At 37.5% G+C, this 17332-nt stretch overlaps 2 protein-coding genes across 5 annotated transcripts; one reads left to right on the forward strand and one right to left on the reverse strand.

The window, feature by feature from the left end:
- The first annotated feature begins 6590 nt into the window (after nucleotides 1-6590).
- Nucleotides 6591-12025, forward strand: LOC116111219. Of its 4 annotated transcripts, XM_031397415.1 has the most exons (9): nucleotides 6591-6710; nucleotides 6798-6900; nucleotides 8211-8466; nucleotides 9736-9807; nucleotides 9924-9982; nucleotides 10095-10251; nucleotides 10788-10868; nucleotides 10995-11084; nucleotides 11628-12025. In XM_031397415.1, the coding sequence occupies exons 3-9, from the start codon at nucleotides 8212-8214 to the stop codon at nucleotides 11715-11717; spliced, it is 804 nt and encodes a 267-aa protein (XP_031253275.1). In that variant the 5' UTR covers nucleotides 6591-6710; nucleotides 6798-6900; nucleotide 8211; the 3' UTR covers nucleotides 11718-12025. The 4 variants fall into 4 exon arrangements, with proteins under 4 accessions (XP_031253275.1, XP_031253278.1, XP_031253276.1 ...); XM_031397418.1 differs by having other exon boundaries at nucleotides 6616-6900; nucleotides 10095-10245; XM_031397416.1 differs by lacking the exons at nucleotides 6591-6710; nucleotides 6798-6900 and adding an exon at nucleotides 6972-7044.
- Nucleotides 12026-13126: 1101 nt separating this feature from the next.
- Nucleotides 13127-15761, reverse strand: LOC116111221 (eukaryotic translation initiation factor 5-like). Its single transcript, XM_031397421.1, has 2 exons — nucleotides 15651-15761; nucleotides 13127-14999 (listed from the first exon to the last, which is right to left on the reverse strand). The coding sequence occupies exon 2, from the start codon at nucleotides 14629-14631 to the stop codon at nucleotides 13276-13278; it is 1356 nt and encodes a 451-aa protein (XP_031253281.1). The 5' UTR covers nucleotides 14632-14999; nucleotides 15651-15761; the 3' UTR covers nucleotides 13127-13275.
- Between the last annotated feature and the right edge of the window lie 1571 nt (nucleotides 15762-17332).

The raw sequence follows: 17332 nt of genomic DNA on the forward strand, positions 1-17332 counted from the left end.
ATCAACCGCAACAACTGCACCCATCTAGTTAAGACGTGCCTCGTCCGCCGGAACAAAAATGAGTCAGCCAACTTACTCATGGTAGTCGCATCAGAGTAAGTCGACGCATTAGCCAGAAGCGTGATGGTAATCGTCCCGGCCTCTTCATCCACAACCGTGGACTGGGACAACCTGGCTCCAGCTACAGGCTGCTGACTCGGTGGCTTCGCCAGCACATCATCTGCTCCCCTGTCTTCCCTGGCTAAAGACTCCCTCCTTCTCTTCTCACGATGTCGGGCGATAGATTCGCTCATGCTCAGGATGGTCAACTTCTTCATCAGCGATTCTGCAAGTGCAAACTCTCCAACGGTTAGTGGGTTCAGCTCGGACTCACCAAAAATGATATGGTTACAGTATCGACTCAGAAGTACATCCCAAGTCTGCTTCAACGAGGGGAATGGAGTACCTCTCTGTATCGCCTCTACTCCGGCCCAAAGAATGCTGGTCCTTAGGTTGGACTCTTCTAGCACTACTCGCCAATCCCTTTACTCTAATGGGATGGCTAACACTCTCTGGGTCGCTACGTCCAAGCCGTCTCTGCTCTGCCCAGCCCGATTGAACTCAAGCTCTGCAAACAAAAAACACAATCAAGATTTAGTAATCAAAAGTACAGAAAAAACAACTAAGTTCTCACCAGTAGCTCGCCAGCCGATCGGGATCTTGCCCTGACCTCTCTCCCCAAAAACAGCCTGACCCCTCAGGTAGAAGTATTGATCCTTCCAGTTTTTATCACTGGACCGTAAGTCGGTCACCAAGTGAGACCGATTATGCCTCAAGTTCAACAGATAACGACCCTTCTCTTTGTCGTTCTCCTTCAAGAAATACGAATATAGCAGTTCGTGCAGCCCGAACCTCACTTGGTTCCAAACACAGAGGTCTTCCAAGGCCATCAGCAATCTCCAAGCATTCGGCATAAGCTGAGAGGGGGCAATCATGAAGTGGTTCAGCACCTCCTAGACAAGGCGGGGCACAGGCAACCTCAACTTGTCATGAAACCACTTCTCATAAACACTGATCCAGTCCTTTGCCTCCTAGTCAACCCGCTCATACGACCGCGACATTCGGATATCAACCGAACTTGGAATGTGATACAAGGTCCGGATGCGCCACATATCACTATCTTTCAGCACAGGCGGATAGTCTCTAGTTAAAATCCTGCTGCCTTGTTGGCTCGGCTCTTCCTTAGAGCCACTTCCGGAAGAAGATGGACTACCAACTCTTTCGGAGTCTTCCCCACTTCTCCCATGCCTGCTTGAGCCACTCAGCCCAGCCTCACTCGACCCTAGAGCGGCTATACTAACTCCAGTCGACACGCCCACTAGAACACCCCCCTCAGGCATCATCACTATAGTTGGGACACGCTCATACTCATCCCCTGGGTCTGCCACAATCCCGCTCGAACTAGCCGATTCAGAATTTGACATGTTGGCTTGATCGTCGTACACGATAGATCAACCCAAGCCTTGCTCCTAACTGCCAAAAATGCTAAGTGTCAACCACCTGACCCGAGACACCGACTGATCAAGATCAGAAATAAAGTTGTCACTAGCCCCTCAGTACCGGTCTACCTACCCGGAAATAGTTTAACCTAAACCTTGGTTAACCCTCCTGGTCGACCGACCCGGCTCTTGATTCTAGCCTTCCTTGGCTCACCCTGGGTGACCGACCCAGCCAATCCCTGATCAAAATATCCCCGCTCGCCTTGGGCGACCGACTGGTCCTCAAGGTCTACTTAAATTCTAATCGCCCTTGCTCACCGATCTAGCAACTCAAAATCACCCGCTCGGTCTGGACGACCGACCACCTCTTCACTCCACTCCGCGCGCCCCTCTCCACCTGGTTGGATGGGCCGGACGACCTAACTCTCCTACAACTCCACCAAGATGGCACCCTATTCGGTCAGTTAGATCGACCGAACGAACTCACACTAAACTCTACTTTGCCTTCCCAGACTCCACCCAAAACACCCAGAAAAATACCGAAAAAACCAACCAGCTTGCCGGAAAACCACTAGGAATACCAAAATTCATGCCTATTCCAAAAATCTATATTCTAAACTCCCCAAAACCCATCGAAACTACTCGAAGACTCAAGAACTTCAATCTATCTTCCAAAAACATAGCAAAATCTACCAAAATAGACAAAGAAACGCAAAAACATCACGAAAATGAAATATTTACCGTAAGGGAGCCAAAGTCTACCGTGAGAAACTGTCGTAGTTGAAAAGAAACTGAAAACGCAAAAAGAAAAAAAAAAGATTTGTTGTTCTGCAGAAAAACAGAGAAAAAAAAAGAAGCAAATGGGAGACAAACGGCCTGCTAGTTCCTTTTTTAAGGGAAATCTGCCAGATGAGGACACGTGGCGCCTCGCGATTGGCAGGTAGTCAGCAACTCTTCGTTTTCCCGCCTCGAAAATAATGGGTCGATCCCCACTGAACACATGGCAAGCATCTATGGCACCTAGGAGATCATGATGCCGTACGAGAGCCGTATTCAATCGCCCTGTCATGCCAACCGATCCAGCACACTACTCAAGCCTGGTTGACCAGCCGGAACGACCCTGTCCGAACTCTCTACATTCGAAAGGTAGGAGGCCTTGTCCCGTCACCCTTCCATAGCAGAAGAAAGGACAGCCAGTGGTCAACTTGCATACCTTTCTATTCGATCGCTCGGCCCTCCTGACTGACTTAGCCTTGACCCCTAAAGGCACTCAAAATGCCCCACGCTTTTCTATCCCGAAAGGCCCGACCGATCGATCAGTCAGTATGGAACAGCCCGGTTCGAGCCCTCAGAATAAGACAGAAGACTTCACCCATTCATCCCTCTGTAGCGGACGAACGGACAACCTATGGTCAAGATACCACCTAGTCGATGGCTCCAACATCCCGACCGAGTGAAGCCATTTTGGCATGTTTATTAACTCGTTCGACCCGGCAAGATGAGTGAATACCCCGTCTTAACTCACCTTGCTTGTCTAACGGATATACCGAACGACCGCATGAGCATTGATCTATTTCTGTCCCTTCGACTTGTCGCACCGATCAGGCTCACCGCAACGATGGCATACTCTGGGTCAAGAGTGGATCCCGAACGATGTCCAAACCAAAGATCACCCGCAACGGCCAGATCGTCCACGCCGATGATCGTTCTTCCACGAAGGAAGACCGAGCTCGTCTCGAGCGCTACATACTCTCTGACTTAAAATACTTTTAACTCAGAGAGTGGGGGACAAACTGTTAAGGCCAAAAATCGTCCTTGGCCCAAATAAGAAAGCAGGACCACTAGTGAAGAAAAGACCGGGCCTAGTCCTAAAGAGGCCCAAGCCAGATCAGTCCCATTTGATACGAGATACGGCCGACCCAAACCCTCTGGGCATGGGACTCCCAGTTCGAGTTCACTTTATGGGCCTGTAGGCAAGTTCCGAGTCCACGGCGCACTGATCATATTCCTGTTCCTGATCAATCTCCTACTCGAAGTCGCTTTCCTGTTCAGAACACTTTCTTACTCGAAGTTACTTTTCTGATCAGAATCATTTTCCTATCCAGACACTGGTAAGACAGCTTACCACGACCCTAATTCTTCTAGGGTTGGCATCAGAGTCACATTAGGACTCCTACTCCCACTAGGATTGGGAGATAGTCACTATATAAGCAGAGGCCAGCCCTCTCACAGGGGACAGGACATTACACCTTCACACCCGAAGCTCCTACTTGAGAGCTTTACATCACCGCCGTAGTCACAGTCCCCGACTAGACTTCCGGTAACCTTTTACTTCCTAGCCCTCACTATATTAGCCTTTCAGCCTTGCTGACTTGAGCGTCGGAGTGCCTGTGGCAAACACCACCCCGGTGTTTCCCGTTCGCTTCACGCGTGTGTTTCTCTACGTATGCAGGTACAGCAGATCGCTAGTGGCCTCAATCTCGCGGGATCAGACCCTCCTTCCGTATAGGTAGATTTTTATGTCTACAAGGTAGTTTGACAGATCTAATAATTCACTCTAAATTTATTGTTTAAACTATGGACCGACACCAATCTCACTAAAAAAATTAATATAAAAGGAGAAGAAGCATGATGTGATTGGTGAGATAAGATAATGTATGTGACTTTATTGAGACAATAAACCAACGGTGGCTTTTGAAAATGACTAAAGAAAGTTATGGTTATGGGCCTCCACTAATGGGGGCCAATTTCATTTAATGGGCTTCCAGGAATTACTACCACTCATGTGCCAAAGGGTCCCTTTCTTTCTCATTCTATGAAAGATCTATATTGAGGGATTTTATTCTTCATTTTCAATATTTCCCTAAATAGATTTAATTTATTATTGTTTTAGTGTAATTAACATCAAGATTTGGGATTAAATGTCTCTTTCAATTTAAATCATATTCATGATGTGGGGTTAGTTTAACTTGTTTCAAAATTATATTTTATGCAGGAACTTTTAATATTCGACCAAAGAATTATTTTAATTTAAATTCTTTGAATAGTCTTAATATGTTTTTTTTTTTTTAATAAAACACTTTATAACTCTTTTTTTTAAATAAAAAAAGAAAAAAAAAATGACCGACATGATAATAGTAATTCACATATGAAATTACAAATTATACTAGAGTTACATTTAATCACACATCATGAAATTAAATTATGTTCGAATTATTTATTATTTATAAATTAAAATTTTCAAATCATAATTAATTTGATTAATAACTGAAAATACCTTTTTTAGTATAATAAGAATTTGTTTAAATGAGATTATCTTATAATTAAAAAAGTCTTATTAAACGTTCAAAACTCTTTTCAAGATTTTTTGTGTTGTGCATGACTTTTCAGACGACCATAGTTATGCCACGTGTCCTTACTCCAAACCAGGATCTGATGGTTGAGTATGCCCCACATGTTGCTTACAGAGCAGATGACAAGTCTATCAAGATTAAGCATGCGTGTTTAGACTTAAGTACAACAGTGGTTGACTCAAATCCGATTTATGAGAGATTATGTATGTAATTTATCCTGTAACAATTACTAACAACCGTTGTCAGAGGGTGTATAAAAGGGAGACTCCATCTTCATTTTAAAGGGGTTGATTCACATATAGAGCAAGAAACACACTTAGGGAGTGCGTAACTTCGCTTTCCTTTGTGATCACTTTGTATGTAAAACATATACAAATCAATAACATAGCAATAGACGTATGCTTGATTCATATTTGTCGAACCACTTTAAAAATCGTTTCTTATCATCCCATTATCGTTTCCTAACTCATTCCAAGCGAATCATTCATAATCACACATGCTTCGTTTGGTTCACATATTGGGAAAACTTTTCTAGTTTTCCCAAAAGTTTTCCCAAAAAAGTTAACTTTATTTCACCTCTTTTGAAAATAGTTTTCTAAATTATTCAACTTCTATTGATCCCTCTAAATTTGTTAATTTAACTAAACAACCCCCAAAGAAAATTTTGAAAGTTGACAAAAACACCCTAGTAACCCAAATTTACCAGATTCCGACTATCACTGCTGAAAACTGCCCGGAATCTGGTGTAATGACGCATTATCTGCTGAATCTGGCCGGTAGTGCGCTGATGTAGCCTTTTTTTGGCCAGATCCAATGGTCAAAGATCTGGTCGTCAACGGCCAAATCTTTGGCTGTAGACAGTCGTCAACGACTGCCAAGATATGGTCGTCGTTGACCATCAATGACGACCGTATCTTTGGCCATTGTTAATGACCAAATGCGGCCAGATCTGACCGTCAATTGCCAGACTAGTTGCAGGTCTAGCCTTTTCTGGCCGAATCTAAGGTGGATCTAGCCGGAAAAGTCCATACCGACGCACGACTGGCAATATCATGCCGGTTATACCCTGATACGGCAACTCCGGCCACCCTCTGGTGGTGGTGGCCGGCTGTCCGTGTTTTTGGGGGTGGATTGTTAATTTTGAACATTTTATTTAGGGCTGTTTAGTAAATAAATAAATATAGGGGATATTTAGGTTAATTTTTAAAATTCTACATCATAATACCCACCCAATTTAACTTTTTTCAAAAGATTATTCTAAAAACTACCCAATAATGAACCAAACGGAGCCACACACATCATGTCTATGGAACTAGATATCTTTTATTGTTGTGTTATTGAATATCTTTGATTGTTGAGTTTTTGTGTAACAACCTTGATGTTTTGATGCAACTCAAGAAAGGTTAATGGATGATCGTATAAGTTGCTTCCATCTAAAGGAAGAAGCTAAAAAATATGGGGATTTCATAGAAACTATTTACAGTTATTTAAAGTCTTTAAAGCTCAAAATTTATATTCATATTATTTTAAATATTTTTGCTATATTATTTTTATATGAAAACCAATTTTAGTAATTTAAAACTATAAAACTATTCTATATCTATGAAATGATTTTGTTATCTTTTTTGGTTTATTTAAAGGAAAAAAGAGACATTTAATAATAATAATAATAAAAAAAGCATGAAATTTAATTTTTATATTACAATGTAAAAGGACTTTCAATTGCAAACAGAAATGTAAAAGATCGCAATAGGGGTACGAGAAATTGATAAAAACGACAAAAACGGGTTGCAGTAAAACAGAAAAATCGTGACGGTGGGGTGTTCTTGTTCGTGGGCATGGTCGTTACAAGATTCTCTGTTTTTCTCAACCTGGCATCGTCTCTGCGTACCATCTTTCTTTAGTTTGGATTAGCTTTTCTTTGTATTGTTTTTAAATGAAAATGAAAATTGGATTTCTATAACAGGCACCACACTCAATCTCTTGCTTCCTCTTCACAAAACATTCAACCAAAGGAACGCAAAGATTGTTGCTTTTCTTCTCTTTCAGAAAATCCCATTTCTATTCTCGTAAGCCTTCTCTCTCTCTCTCTCTCTCTTTCTCTATATCTTATTCCTTCTGTCATTTCAGAAATTTCTTCACCTGTCATTCCATCAATCATACATTTCAACTGTTTGAATATTTACTAATGCATTCACTCAATATTTCTCTAGGTGATTCATTTTTCGCTCTCTTTCTGCCTCTCTGTATCTGCATTGTCATCTTTATTTCACTTCTGTTCCTGAATCTGGGTCTTTTTTTCCGTCACTTTCTGGTCGTTTTCTTCTGGGTTTTCCATTTTTTAAATTCGGGGATTTAAACGCTCTGTTACCAGGTCCCGGCAACGTACTGGACTTCAGGGTTTTACCTCATATGATTTGTAATACATTTTTAATTTAGAAATCGTGATTCGTTTTGTTCCCCATTGCTCTATTGTTTTCGTTTGTTAAATCTGGGTTTTTGTTATTTTCTGTATCTATCACTATCTCTAGCTTTTTGTTATTGTATTTTACGCCACTTTCGTTTTAAAAATGTGGGTTTGCTCTTGTGTTTCAGCTTTATGAACAGGGTCTTTTACCTTATTTTTTTAAATTAATTTTTTTATTTGATGGCTTTTGCTTTCTGGGATTTCGGATATCAAAGCAAGCTAATATATCTTTCCATTTCTGGTTAAAGTTGCCTCTGCTTTTGACCTTTATCTTTACTTTTACATTGTTCGCCCTCATTTATCTAAGGTTTCTCTTTTCTTTTTTTGATGCTTATATTGTTCTTGACGAAGCTAGAGTAGTGCTCCATTTACTGCTAACTATATCTTCTTTTGACTATGGGTTTAACTTCTAATCTCTATACTAAATGTATTTCATTGCCGCTTTGTTTTTCAATTTTTCACAGAACATTTGTTTAAAGGTGGTCCTTTAATTTTCAAAATTTTGTTTGCCTGCCGAGAAACAAGAGGGAAATCTTTTTTTTTTGTTTTAAGAATCACTATGATCATGAACATTTTTTTTTAAATTTATTATGCAAAATAATTGAATTGAAGTTTGAGTACCAACTATTCTGGAAATTTTAGTTCCATAATTTTGGTGCTCTTCAATGTATTTTCTCTTGTCAAAAAGCTTTAATTTTTAATGCAGATTCATCATCTTTTTTTATTTTTTTAACTGTCACAAAGGTACTCTTAACTCGTTTGTTTTTAGTTGGTTTAGTTGGTCCGTTTCTTCTCTTTTTGGCTGTTGATATTTTATTTTGGATTTTTGGTAAAGTATACCAGGGTTGGCTTTTGTTTACTTCTATTGTGCTTCTTTAACTTTTATAAGCTATTTCTTTGTCTAATCTGAAGGATGGGGGATCACTTTGTGTTGCTGATGGATCGGTTGCTAACTGAATCAACCATTGAAGCTGCTATCGAGAGCAACAACCGGTTGCAGCAAGCTGCAGCCTTGGCAAACAAAGATAGCATGGCTAAACTTTCTTCTCACAGAGTGGATAAAGATATTGGTTCATCCCCAAGTAAACTGGTAGAGTGTAGGATTTGCCATGACGAGGATCAAGACTCAAACATGGAAATTCCTTGCTCTTGCTGTGGCAGCTTAAAGGTCTGTTTTTGTATTTGTGTAATTGGTTCTTTATGGAAAATTTCACTGCAGTGTAAGCTGTTAAAACTTGAAATTTATGGTGGTTGTGTAGGTTTTTCTAGACATAAAGCTGTTTATTAATAATTTTGATGATTTCACTATATGCACGATGATTAAAACTTGAAAATTCCATGCAATTTCATTTAAGTCAAAGTAATATGATTAAATAAAGAGTGGGTCCAAGTTTTAACTGGAAAACTTTGTATTCAAATGAATCTGACCTTGTTTGAGTTGAAAAGTTTTGCTTAAAACATGATTTCAAATCTTACCTGGTTTACGAATCAGATTGATTTAATCAACCATAAAATGTAAGTCAAGTAAAATCTTCTAAACTTGAAATCAGGGGGTCTGAAATGCAGTGTTGATATGTCTTTGCCCCTGACAAACCATCTCTAAAATTTTATATTTTTTATGGTGTTTTTTATTCAAATCCCCGAAAATTTTATCATGCTTCTGATCCTTTTGAACTTTCCCCTACACACGATACTAATATTGGCTGTAAGTTATAACCATATACTAGAAAATCTGAAAATAGGTTCCTGTAAAAGGATGTGCTGTTTATCAATGTAATAACTCCAAAGTTAGAAGGACTGTATCATGAACTATTTTCTTCACTTCTTACAAATTATTTTATCAGGCAGTGACCACTTTGTAACTTATTGTAAGCAGATGGTATCCCTGTGCTTGCCGTTATATGAAGAAACCATCCATCCAATCATGACATATTATTGGTCAATGTCTTAAGTTCTAGGGAAACTGAATGTGACTTCAAAGGATTCAAAGCATCTTCTTTCTGAACTTGGTTCCATTAGTAGGGACATGATGGTTCTTTACCCGGCTCACACCCCTTTTTTTTCTCTCACATTCTCTGAGCTAAAATTCGATCTTTATTGATCATAATGAAATAAATCCAGAACAATTTGGGCATCAACTTTTGAACAGCCTGTGTTGTGGCAAGCTTCAAGCAGGAGTATTCAAGGTTTTCGTTTGTGTTTTCCCTGTACTGTAATAAATAGGACACCCCTGAATATGGGCATATATGATCACGTGAAGTTGCCTTCAGCAATTGTGAACTCATTTCCATTATTGAATTTTAGCTCAACTGTCTAAGAGAAGGACACATAGATAACAATATTCTCTTCATCTTCCCTTTTTTGGCCTACATGGTTCTGGCATTTCATATATCTCCTCTGAGATTACTGGTATCCTATAATTTCTTGACTTTTGCAGTATGCTCACCGCAATTGTGTTCAGAGGTGGTGCAATGAGAAGGGTGATACTATCTGTGAGATTTGCCGTGAGGTCTGCCATTCTTACATTAAGTCTGTTTTTGATCTGTAAATCAATAATTTTTAATGAATTATGTTCAAGTCAGTTTGGGACAACATAGTTATTAGCTTTTCGTTTTGAGTGTGCAGCAATATAAACCTGGCTATACAGCACCTCCTCCTCTCTTCCACTATGGTGATAACTTCAGGTATAGTTTTAACCTTTGAATGAAGGTTTGTCAATGTAGAGTTTCATTTTTTATTAACAAAAATGATTTTCCTTTTTGAAGTCATATAACCTTTTGGGGATTATAATTTTAGGGCAAATTGGGAGATTTCAAGAAGGGACCTGCATAACCCTCAGTTTATATCCATGGTTACTGCTGATCGTGAATTTCTGGATTCTAACTTTGATGAGTATTACACACCCAGTTCTAGAAGCCTTTTATGCTGCCGTATTATTGCTATAATTGTATATGTCTCTCTCTCTGTCTCTGTCTCTCTCTCTCTCTCTCTCTCTCTATATATATATATATATGTTATGCATGGTTGATGGTTGCATCTCTGAGAGATAATGAAATCAAATTGAATTTGATTGGTCTCTGAAAGTTGAAACTAAAACTTAATAAAGCCGAATAAAAGTTGATTGATTTGGAGAAAAAAATGTTGTCTGGTTGCCGCAGGTTTTAGTGCATTCCTTGAGCTTGTGAACATTAGTCATACTGACCTCTGAGTTCTATATCATATCATCTATGTTTTATTCTTAAGTCAGACTCTGCTGAGAGTTTTAAACCTTATTGTAATTGGTTACCTGATCATGGGAATTTGATATTAGAGTTTTATTAAAAGTAAACATTACAGTATTACATTATTTCTAGTTATAATTTATGTGATAAGTTTGCCCCTTAATCGAATTGCACATTTATGTAGGCACCATGCATCTTGTCTATGTTTCACAATGATTGTTTTTTCTGCCTTTTCTATTAAAAATAGTTTGTTGATATGTTTTTACAGTTCATGGTTCTTCTGGTGTTACGGCATACTCTTCCGATCATAATTAGTGGGGCTGGAGAATATTCCTTGACATTGTTAATGGTGAGACTGGCTGGCTTACGTTTTGGAAAAGAACAATATAATTGGGGGGATTGATGGGAAGTGAAAAGATTTTAATGCAGGTTTTGTGGCTGGTCCAGAGAAATAACTTTGTGCTTTATGTTGCAGTTAATGATGTTGAGAACCATTGGGATTCTGTTGCTTATCTATATCATGGTTAAGGCATTCACTGTCATCCAACGTCGTCGAAACCAGCAGGTTAGTTATGGATTTGATGATTGGATATAATTTACTTACACCAGTTAGATGTAGCATCAAGTATTAACATTTCACATTTGCTTCCGACCTATTTATAGTTCTGAATATTATATGCGCATGTCCTTTCTTATTGCTGTTTTGACCTCATACTATGAAGTAGTGGCCTTTCTGAATTTTAATTGAAACTAGAGGATCTTTCTGGATCTTAATTGACTATTAAATCGCATTGTGATATTTTACATCATTCGATTGAGTGTTCTTTAGTGTTCTTTGACTTGACTTTCCATTATTGTTTGAATGAGATCAGAAATGGTAACTCAACAAATCTACTCCCTATTTTTAATCAGTTGGGCAAAAATATAGTTGGCATTTATACTGCCTCTAGAAGGCCTTTGATATACATACTATTTTCCGAATATAATTCAACAATTATACTCCCCGAGCTATTTACTGCTTGAAGATGATCTTAGATTATTATTGTCATTGATACTACTGAAAACACTCGAATTAATTCTTTTTTAACATTTATTTTCTGTGCACTAGGAAACTCGATTATCGCTTGGTGCAACAGATGAAGAAAATGAGTTGCCACGACTGCAGCATACTCGGCCACGTCTTATTCATGTTCAATGATTGTTGTGACAACCAAGTCACATTGGAAGAATTAAGTAGCAGGGTATAGTGTACAGAAAGTTGTGGCAGCGGAAGATCCTCATAAGGTTGCTGCAAATGGTGAGGCTTTGGTGGACTATAGTTTAAAGGGCAATCATCCCTGGATCTTTAGATGAAAATAGTTGAGAAATCAATTGACATACTGAGATGTATATTTTATGAATTCTGTTAAGTATATATGTATAGTTACAAGGGTATTTAGCAGTGTATGTAACTCTTGCAAAATAGAAAAAAGAAAAAAAATAGAAAATACAAAGAATCTGAGCTGATTGGGATGTTGCATTAATATACCAGGATTTAATCTAAAATAAATTTAGTAACAATGACACCAGAAGTGTCAAGTCAATTTGTTCACAATATTTTTCACAGATTGTATACCAACAGTGAGAGACAAGATAATAGAAAGTGGAAGATGCACCTGCAAACTGCAGATATAAAAAGGAAAATTAGTCATTTTCTCACTGTAAGTAATAATTGTTGGATGGTCCCTGGCCTTCAAGCAAAATAACATGGCCTGTTTTTATCTAATTAAGACGTTATCACTATGACTAGTGAGACTGAGATACAATTTTACAACAGGGTTTAGGGGAAAAAGAAGAAAACAAAAAGCCCATTTCAGAGGATGAAACTAAAAAAAAAAATGTCACTTTATAAAGTTTCATGTATTTATGTTTAAAAATTGCAATCTGACTAATATACTCCTTATTTAACTTTCTCGTTGTTAAAGGGAGGTATTTCGCTTATAATGCATCAATTTGATCCAAGTGAAAAGCCCTTTGAAAAGTGACATTTTAAAAAAGAAAACTCCAAAAACTACAAAAGAGATTTTTCTGAGAAACCTGTTATATATAAGAGATTTTTTTATACCCACATCATTTAAGGTGAAAGTAATAAAATTGTCATATAATTAATCATTCTAAAAGATCTATCATCTGACAATTGAAAAAGAAAATAATACACATATGGCAAATACGTGAAGTCCTGACTCCTGACGCTAATCCAATGCCATATATCCTGTTTTTCTTAATTTCTTATGTTCACCATCTTTCGTTATATTCCTATTCCAACATCTTAATGTCATGATCCTTGATGAGAAAATAATGGACTTTCCATACCAAATCTTTAAAAAAAAGAACTTACCCAAAAAAAAAAAAAAAAAAGAGCATAAGCACAAGGGTTATTTGCACAAGAAACTAGACCTGATAACAGGACAGCAGACTACGATTTGTTTCACACAATGACAACAGTAAAGTAGAATTGTAGAAAGTAGAAACCGCAAAACAACAGAAGTAAAGAAAACAGTTTTATCATTTTTTATTTTATACAAGCAAACAAAATAGTTATCGCTGCTATAGCGCATAATAACACTCTATAATAGTAACACTCCATAAAATTATTCAGTTCATAGAATCTTAAGGAAAATTAAACAACAAAAACGACTCATTACTTGTCTTAATAGACCAGTAACATAGACAACTGCTAGAAAAAAGCTTACATAACATTATTAGTAGAGATATGCTCATTCCTCCTCAGATTCAGACTCAGCACTCTGCAGCCACTCGATAAAGGGCTTAGCATTCTTCCAAATCTGAGAGTCCTTATTGCCTCCTTGAAGCCCCTCTTGATACCACTGCACCATGTGCTCTTCCTCTAATAGATCAGCATCATAGAGAGCCTTCAAAACCAATGCCACTTCCTTCAACAACGATCTTGACTTGCCACAGAATGCCTCAATTGCTCGGAGCAGATGCAACTGTGATCCCTCTTCCTGAGCAAGAGCAGCAGCAAGGAAGTTCTTCTTCTTGACCACCTCCTTTGTGAATCCTTTCTCAACACCATCAAAAAGCGCCTCAAACAGAGCAGTCATTTTTTCCTGAGCAGATCCAGAGAGAGATCCAATAATTGATTGCAGTTGCTTCCCAGTAAGACCTTTCTGTATTTTTGCTTTCAGCTCATTAACAAGATTTTCATTGGAGCATAAATTCCCATTCTCAGCCTTGGTTTGCCCAGCACGCAGTATAGAACTTTTTGGACTACCAACTGCTTTTTGGGCTGCCTTAGCCTTCTTTTCTGACTCATCTGTAGAAAGCATGACCATATCAGCTGTCGCAGCACTCAGTTGCTCTTGAATACGTAGACGAGCAGCCTCAAGTGATGTATCAGTTTGCCACTGAACATCATCGTCATCATCTCCATCAACCTCTTCCTTCTCATCAACCTGACTGTGTGCTGGTGATATGCGATCCTCATCAGAATTATTTCCTTTCTTCTTTGTGGAGCTGGATTTTGTTGTACCATCCTTTGAAGAAGAACCCTTCTTCTTCACCTCTTTCTTAAGTTTCTTCAGTTCCTCATCAGCAGCCTCACCTTCCTTGAGTCGCTCCTTCTCAGCTCTCCGTAATGCCTTCTTATCTTTTGATGCCTTCTTTGTTTCTGGTGGGTTCTTCACGATGAAAGTGGTGAGCTTGTCTCGCATATCCACATCCGACAAAAATCCACAAGCAGCACATTTCAATTGGATCATCTGATTTTTTGTGATCATTACCTCGGTTTCTGGGTTTCCACAACCATAACACTGGACATATTTCTTAATGAAATTCTCAAGAAGTCCGGCAAGCTTAGCAGTGTCATGAGACCCATTAACAAGAGAAGTACCAGTCTTCTCATCAAATTTAGATTGAGCACCAAGCTCACAACCGAAGTATTTTGTGGTGTAGGAGGGTGGCCTAGCCAAAGCCTTTGCAATATCAACCATGTTGACTATATTTGTCTTGATGCCATTTCCACGTCCCTCTATTTTGGTAATCATTTTAGGCATCTTATACCTGTAGAAGGCATCATCTCTATTATCAGCTCCTATGTTCAGCAAAGCCATCTTGATCCCAATTAAAAAAAAAATTCAAGATGTCAAAATGAGTAAATGCTGGCAGTCCAAGCGTGTGCAGCAGCACTGTTGCCTTCTAAAGCTTCTTGAACGAGAGAAGACTGATCTTCAGCAGTCAGGAAAGGTCGCAACCAGCTGCAACCATAAAATTTTTCTGGGTACTCCTGAAATGACACGAGATGCATACAGCCAATTCTATCAGACAAGGGTCTGATCTTTATTCTGGAACAAGGGCAATACTCTCCAAGCAACCCAACCGATCCCAAACAGGAAATGGCCTGTATGGACATAAAAGAAACTTCACTGATGACGTGCTTCACCTCAAAGATTTGTAAATATCACAAACACCCGTAAGTTTCCTGAACAAGCAATACCAAGAGAAGTCAGGACCATGCAGAAGGTTAAAAGAACACTTAAATTGCCACAAATTTATTAACAGGAAAGGTCCATGAAATCAGCATATAAAAAATGCAATGCAAAAAACAAAATCTATATCATGTCTTTCAACAAATTAAAACATCTCAATTTTAATCAGAGTAACAGAAAAATACTTTTGCAGGAAGAAAAAAATACCAAAAATTTCATTCACATCCCCTCAGATTTGTCACAGTGACACAGAGATTGCCCAAATTTGGAAATAAGTAGGTTTCCCTCTTATTTACCAAACTGATGGGATCTCCCTGTAATCGGGCAAAACCTTGAGTAGAATTCAAGGGGATATTTCTTCCAATAAACCCATCTCAAATGAAGCATTCAATAATCTCTAATGAACCTTAATCTCATCTATCAAAAACAATTAGTATTACAAAACCGATCTCATATAGTTAACAAGCATATCAAGAACACACAGATTCAGTTCCAAATATATAAATATGAGCTATCTAATCCAAAGTTTACGATTAAAAAAATAAAATAAAAATAAAAATTTCAACTGAAATATGAATCAGAATTCCAATTACAGTCCATTCAACCAAACGCAATGTTCATAAGATTAAAGAAAAGATACTTACTGGTTTGGAAGTGTTGGCCACGGAAAGAATGAAAGAGGGCAGAGAGGCGATTGCAATGGCTAGGGTTAGCGTTGTATTTATCGGGTAGAGATCTTCTGTTTCAACAATTATCCATCCAACCAAAAATAACACGCCACGTGACTTCCCATCAGCCCTAAATTTTACCAAATCAACAATTCAAAAGCTCGGCCCATTTCAGGGTAAAAGCCCACTCCAGTTCTATGTCAGTTTTAACAACAAACCACCGTTGATTGAAATTGACATTTTAGGGTTTTTTTTCTAGAACCTCCCCCAAGGTTTCATCTTCTCTGCAAAGCTCCACATGTTTGAAAAATCTCAACCCGTTTAGAGGAGAAATTTGTGCCATGTACTTTAGATCAAAGGATGATGAGTTTTATGGTGTCAATGGTGCATTATCACTTGTAACATATCGACAATAAAATTTGACGATATTTTTCAATATTGACTTTTAGTGAATATTGTATTGATGGATACTTTGACATGATGCATATCAAAGAGTAGTAACTATAATACGTATTCTAGTGTTGACGGCTTCTCGTGAATAATAATGAATCATTGACACAATTAAGGGCGTTCAAAAAAATGTAGAAACCGAACCAAACCGAATTTCTGATTAACTAAAAAACTGGTTCGGTTTCGGTTCAAAGAAATTAAAAAACTGAATTTTCGGTTTGGTTACTAGTTTGGTAGAATATGGGATACGCTTTATGATAAAAAATATTAAATTAAAATAAAAAATAAAATAATCCGGTTTATTATAAAAATATTAAATTAAAAAATATATAAAATATCAAATTAAAATTTGTTCAAAACCGGTTAGCCAGCAGTGGTAGATCCAAGATTTTTGTCAAGGGGGGGCCTCCGCAGCTCCGTCATTATTTGCCAAATAACTAGTGAAAACATTAGAAAATCACTAAACCTTAATTAAAAAAATAATACAATATTAAGAACCTGAGAAAAAAGAATATACAATAACACAATATTTTTTTTATTTGAATAAATCTATGAGAAGCAAAATTTTGAGTAAAAGTGTTGAGTAAACCTTGAACAAAATATTCTTTTAATATTTTAATTTTTGGCTTTCAAATATTACAATATAAATTTTCATAGCATTGATCAAACCTAGCCTAATTAAGCTAAAGTCAACCAAAACTTAAATCAAGTCAATATTACGTTGACTTTTAATATGAATTAATAAAAGAGAGGAATTTTTTTTAGTATAAACATAGATAGTAACTCAAATTTCTTTAATAATTTTGAACAACTGAACGGTGACGTTTAAAATATAGAAAAGTGGTGAGTGAAGGGTGGAGAATAATGTCCTTTAAAATATAGTTAAGGTTTTAATTTGAGAAAGCAGATTCATTCTTAGACAAAAAATACAAAATAAACTCACAAGATTAATATATTTTTCTCTCAAATTAGAATAAAAAACCTCGAAAAAAAAAAATGATTCAATCCTTAAATAAACTAAATTGAAATGAACAATACACATACCTAAAATCGATAAAACAGAAAACGGAGCTAATTATGACACCTTGAGTAGTAAAAATTTAACAATTTTAGTCTTCAAAAATTTTAAGAACGAATAACATGAGAAAGAGAGAGTAAAGAATTGGGGGATAAAATCATAAAAAACAGGTAAAGCTATGAAGAAAAAT

This window comes from Pistacia vera, unplaced genomic scaffold (genome assembly GCF_008641045.1).
Source record: "Pistacia vera cultivar Batoury unplaced genomic scaffold, PisVer_v2 Contig63, whole genome shotgun sequence".
Taxonomy (NCBI): Eukaryota; Viridiplantae; Streptophyta; class Magnoliopsida; order Sapindales; family Anacardiaceae; genus Pistacia; species Pistacia vera.

Bases quoted from the DNA above. Each gene is read 5' to 3' on its own strand.
- LOC116111221 (XM_031397421.1), bottom strand. From the start codon at position 14,631: ATGGCTTTGCTGAACATAGGAGCTGATAATAGAGATGATGCCTTCTAC.
- LOC116111219 (XM_031397415.1), top strand. From the start codon at position 8,212: ATGGGGGATCACTTTGTGTTGCTGATGGATCGGTTGCTAACTGAATCA. The intron at 9,983-10,094 runs GTATAGTTTTAA...TTATAATTTTAG, and splicing joins CACTATGGTGATAACTTCAG to GGCAAATTGGGAGATTTCAA. The intron at 10,252-10,787 runs GTCTCTCTCTCT...ATGTTTTTACAG, and splicing joins TTATTGCTATAATTGTATAT to TTCATGGTTCTTCTGGTGTT.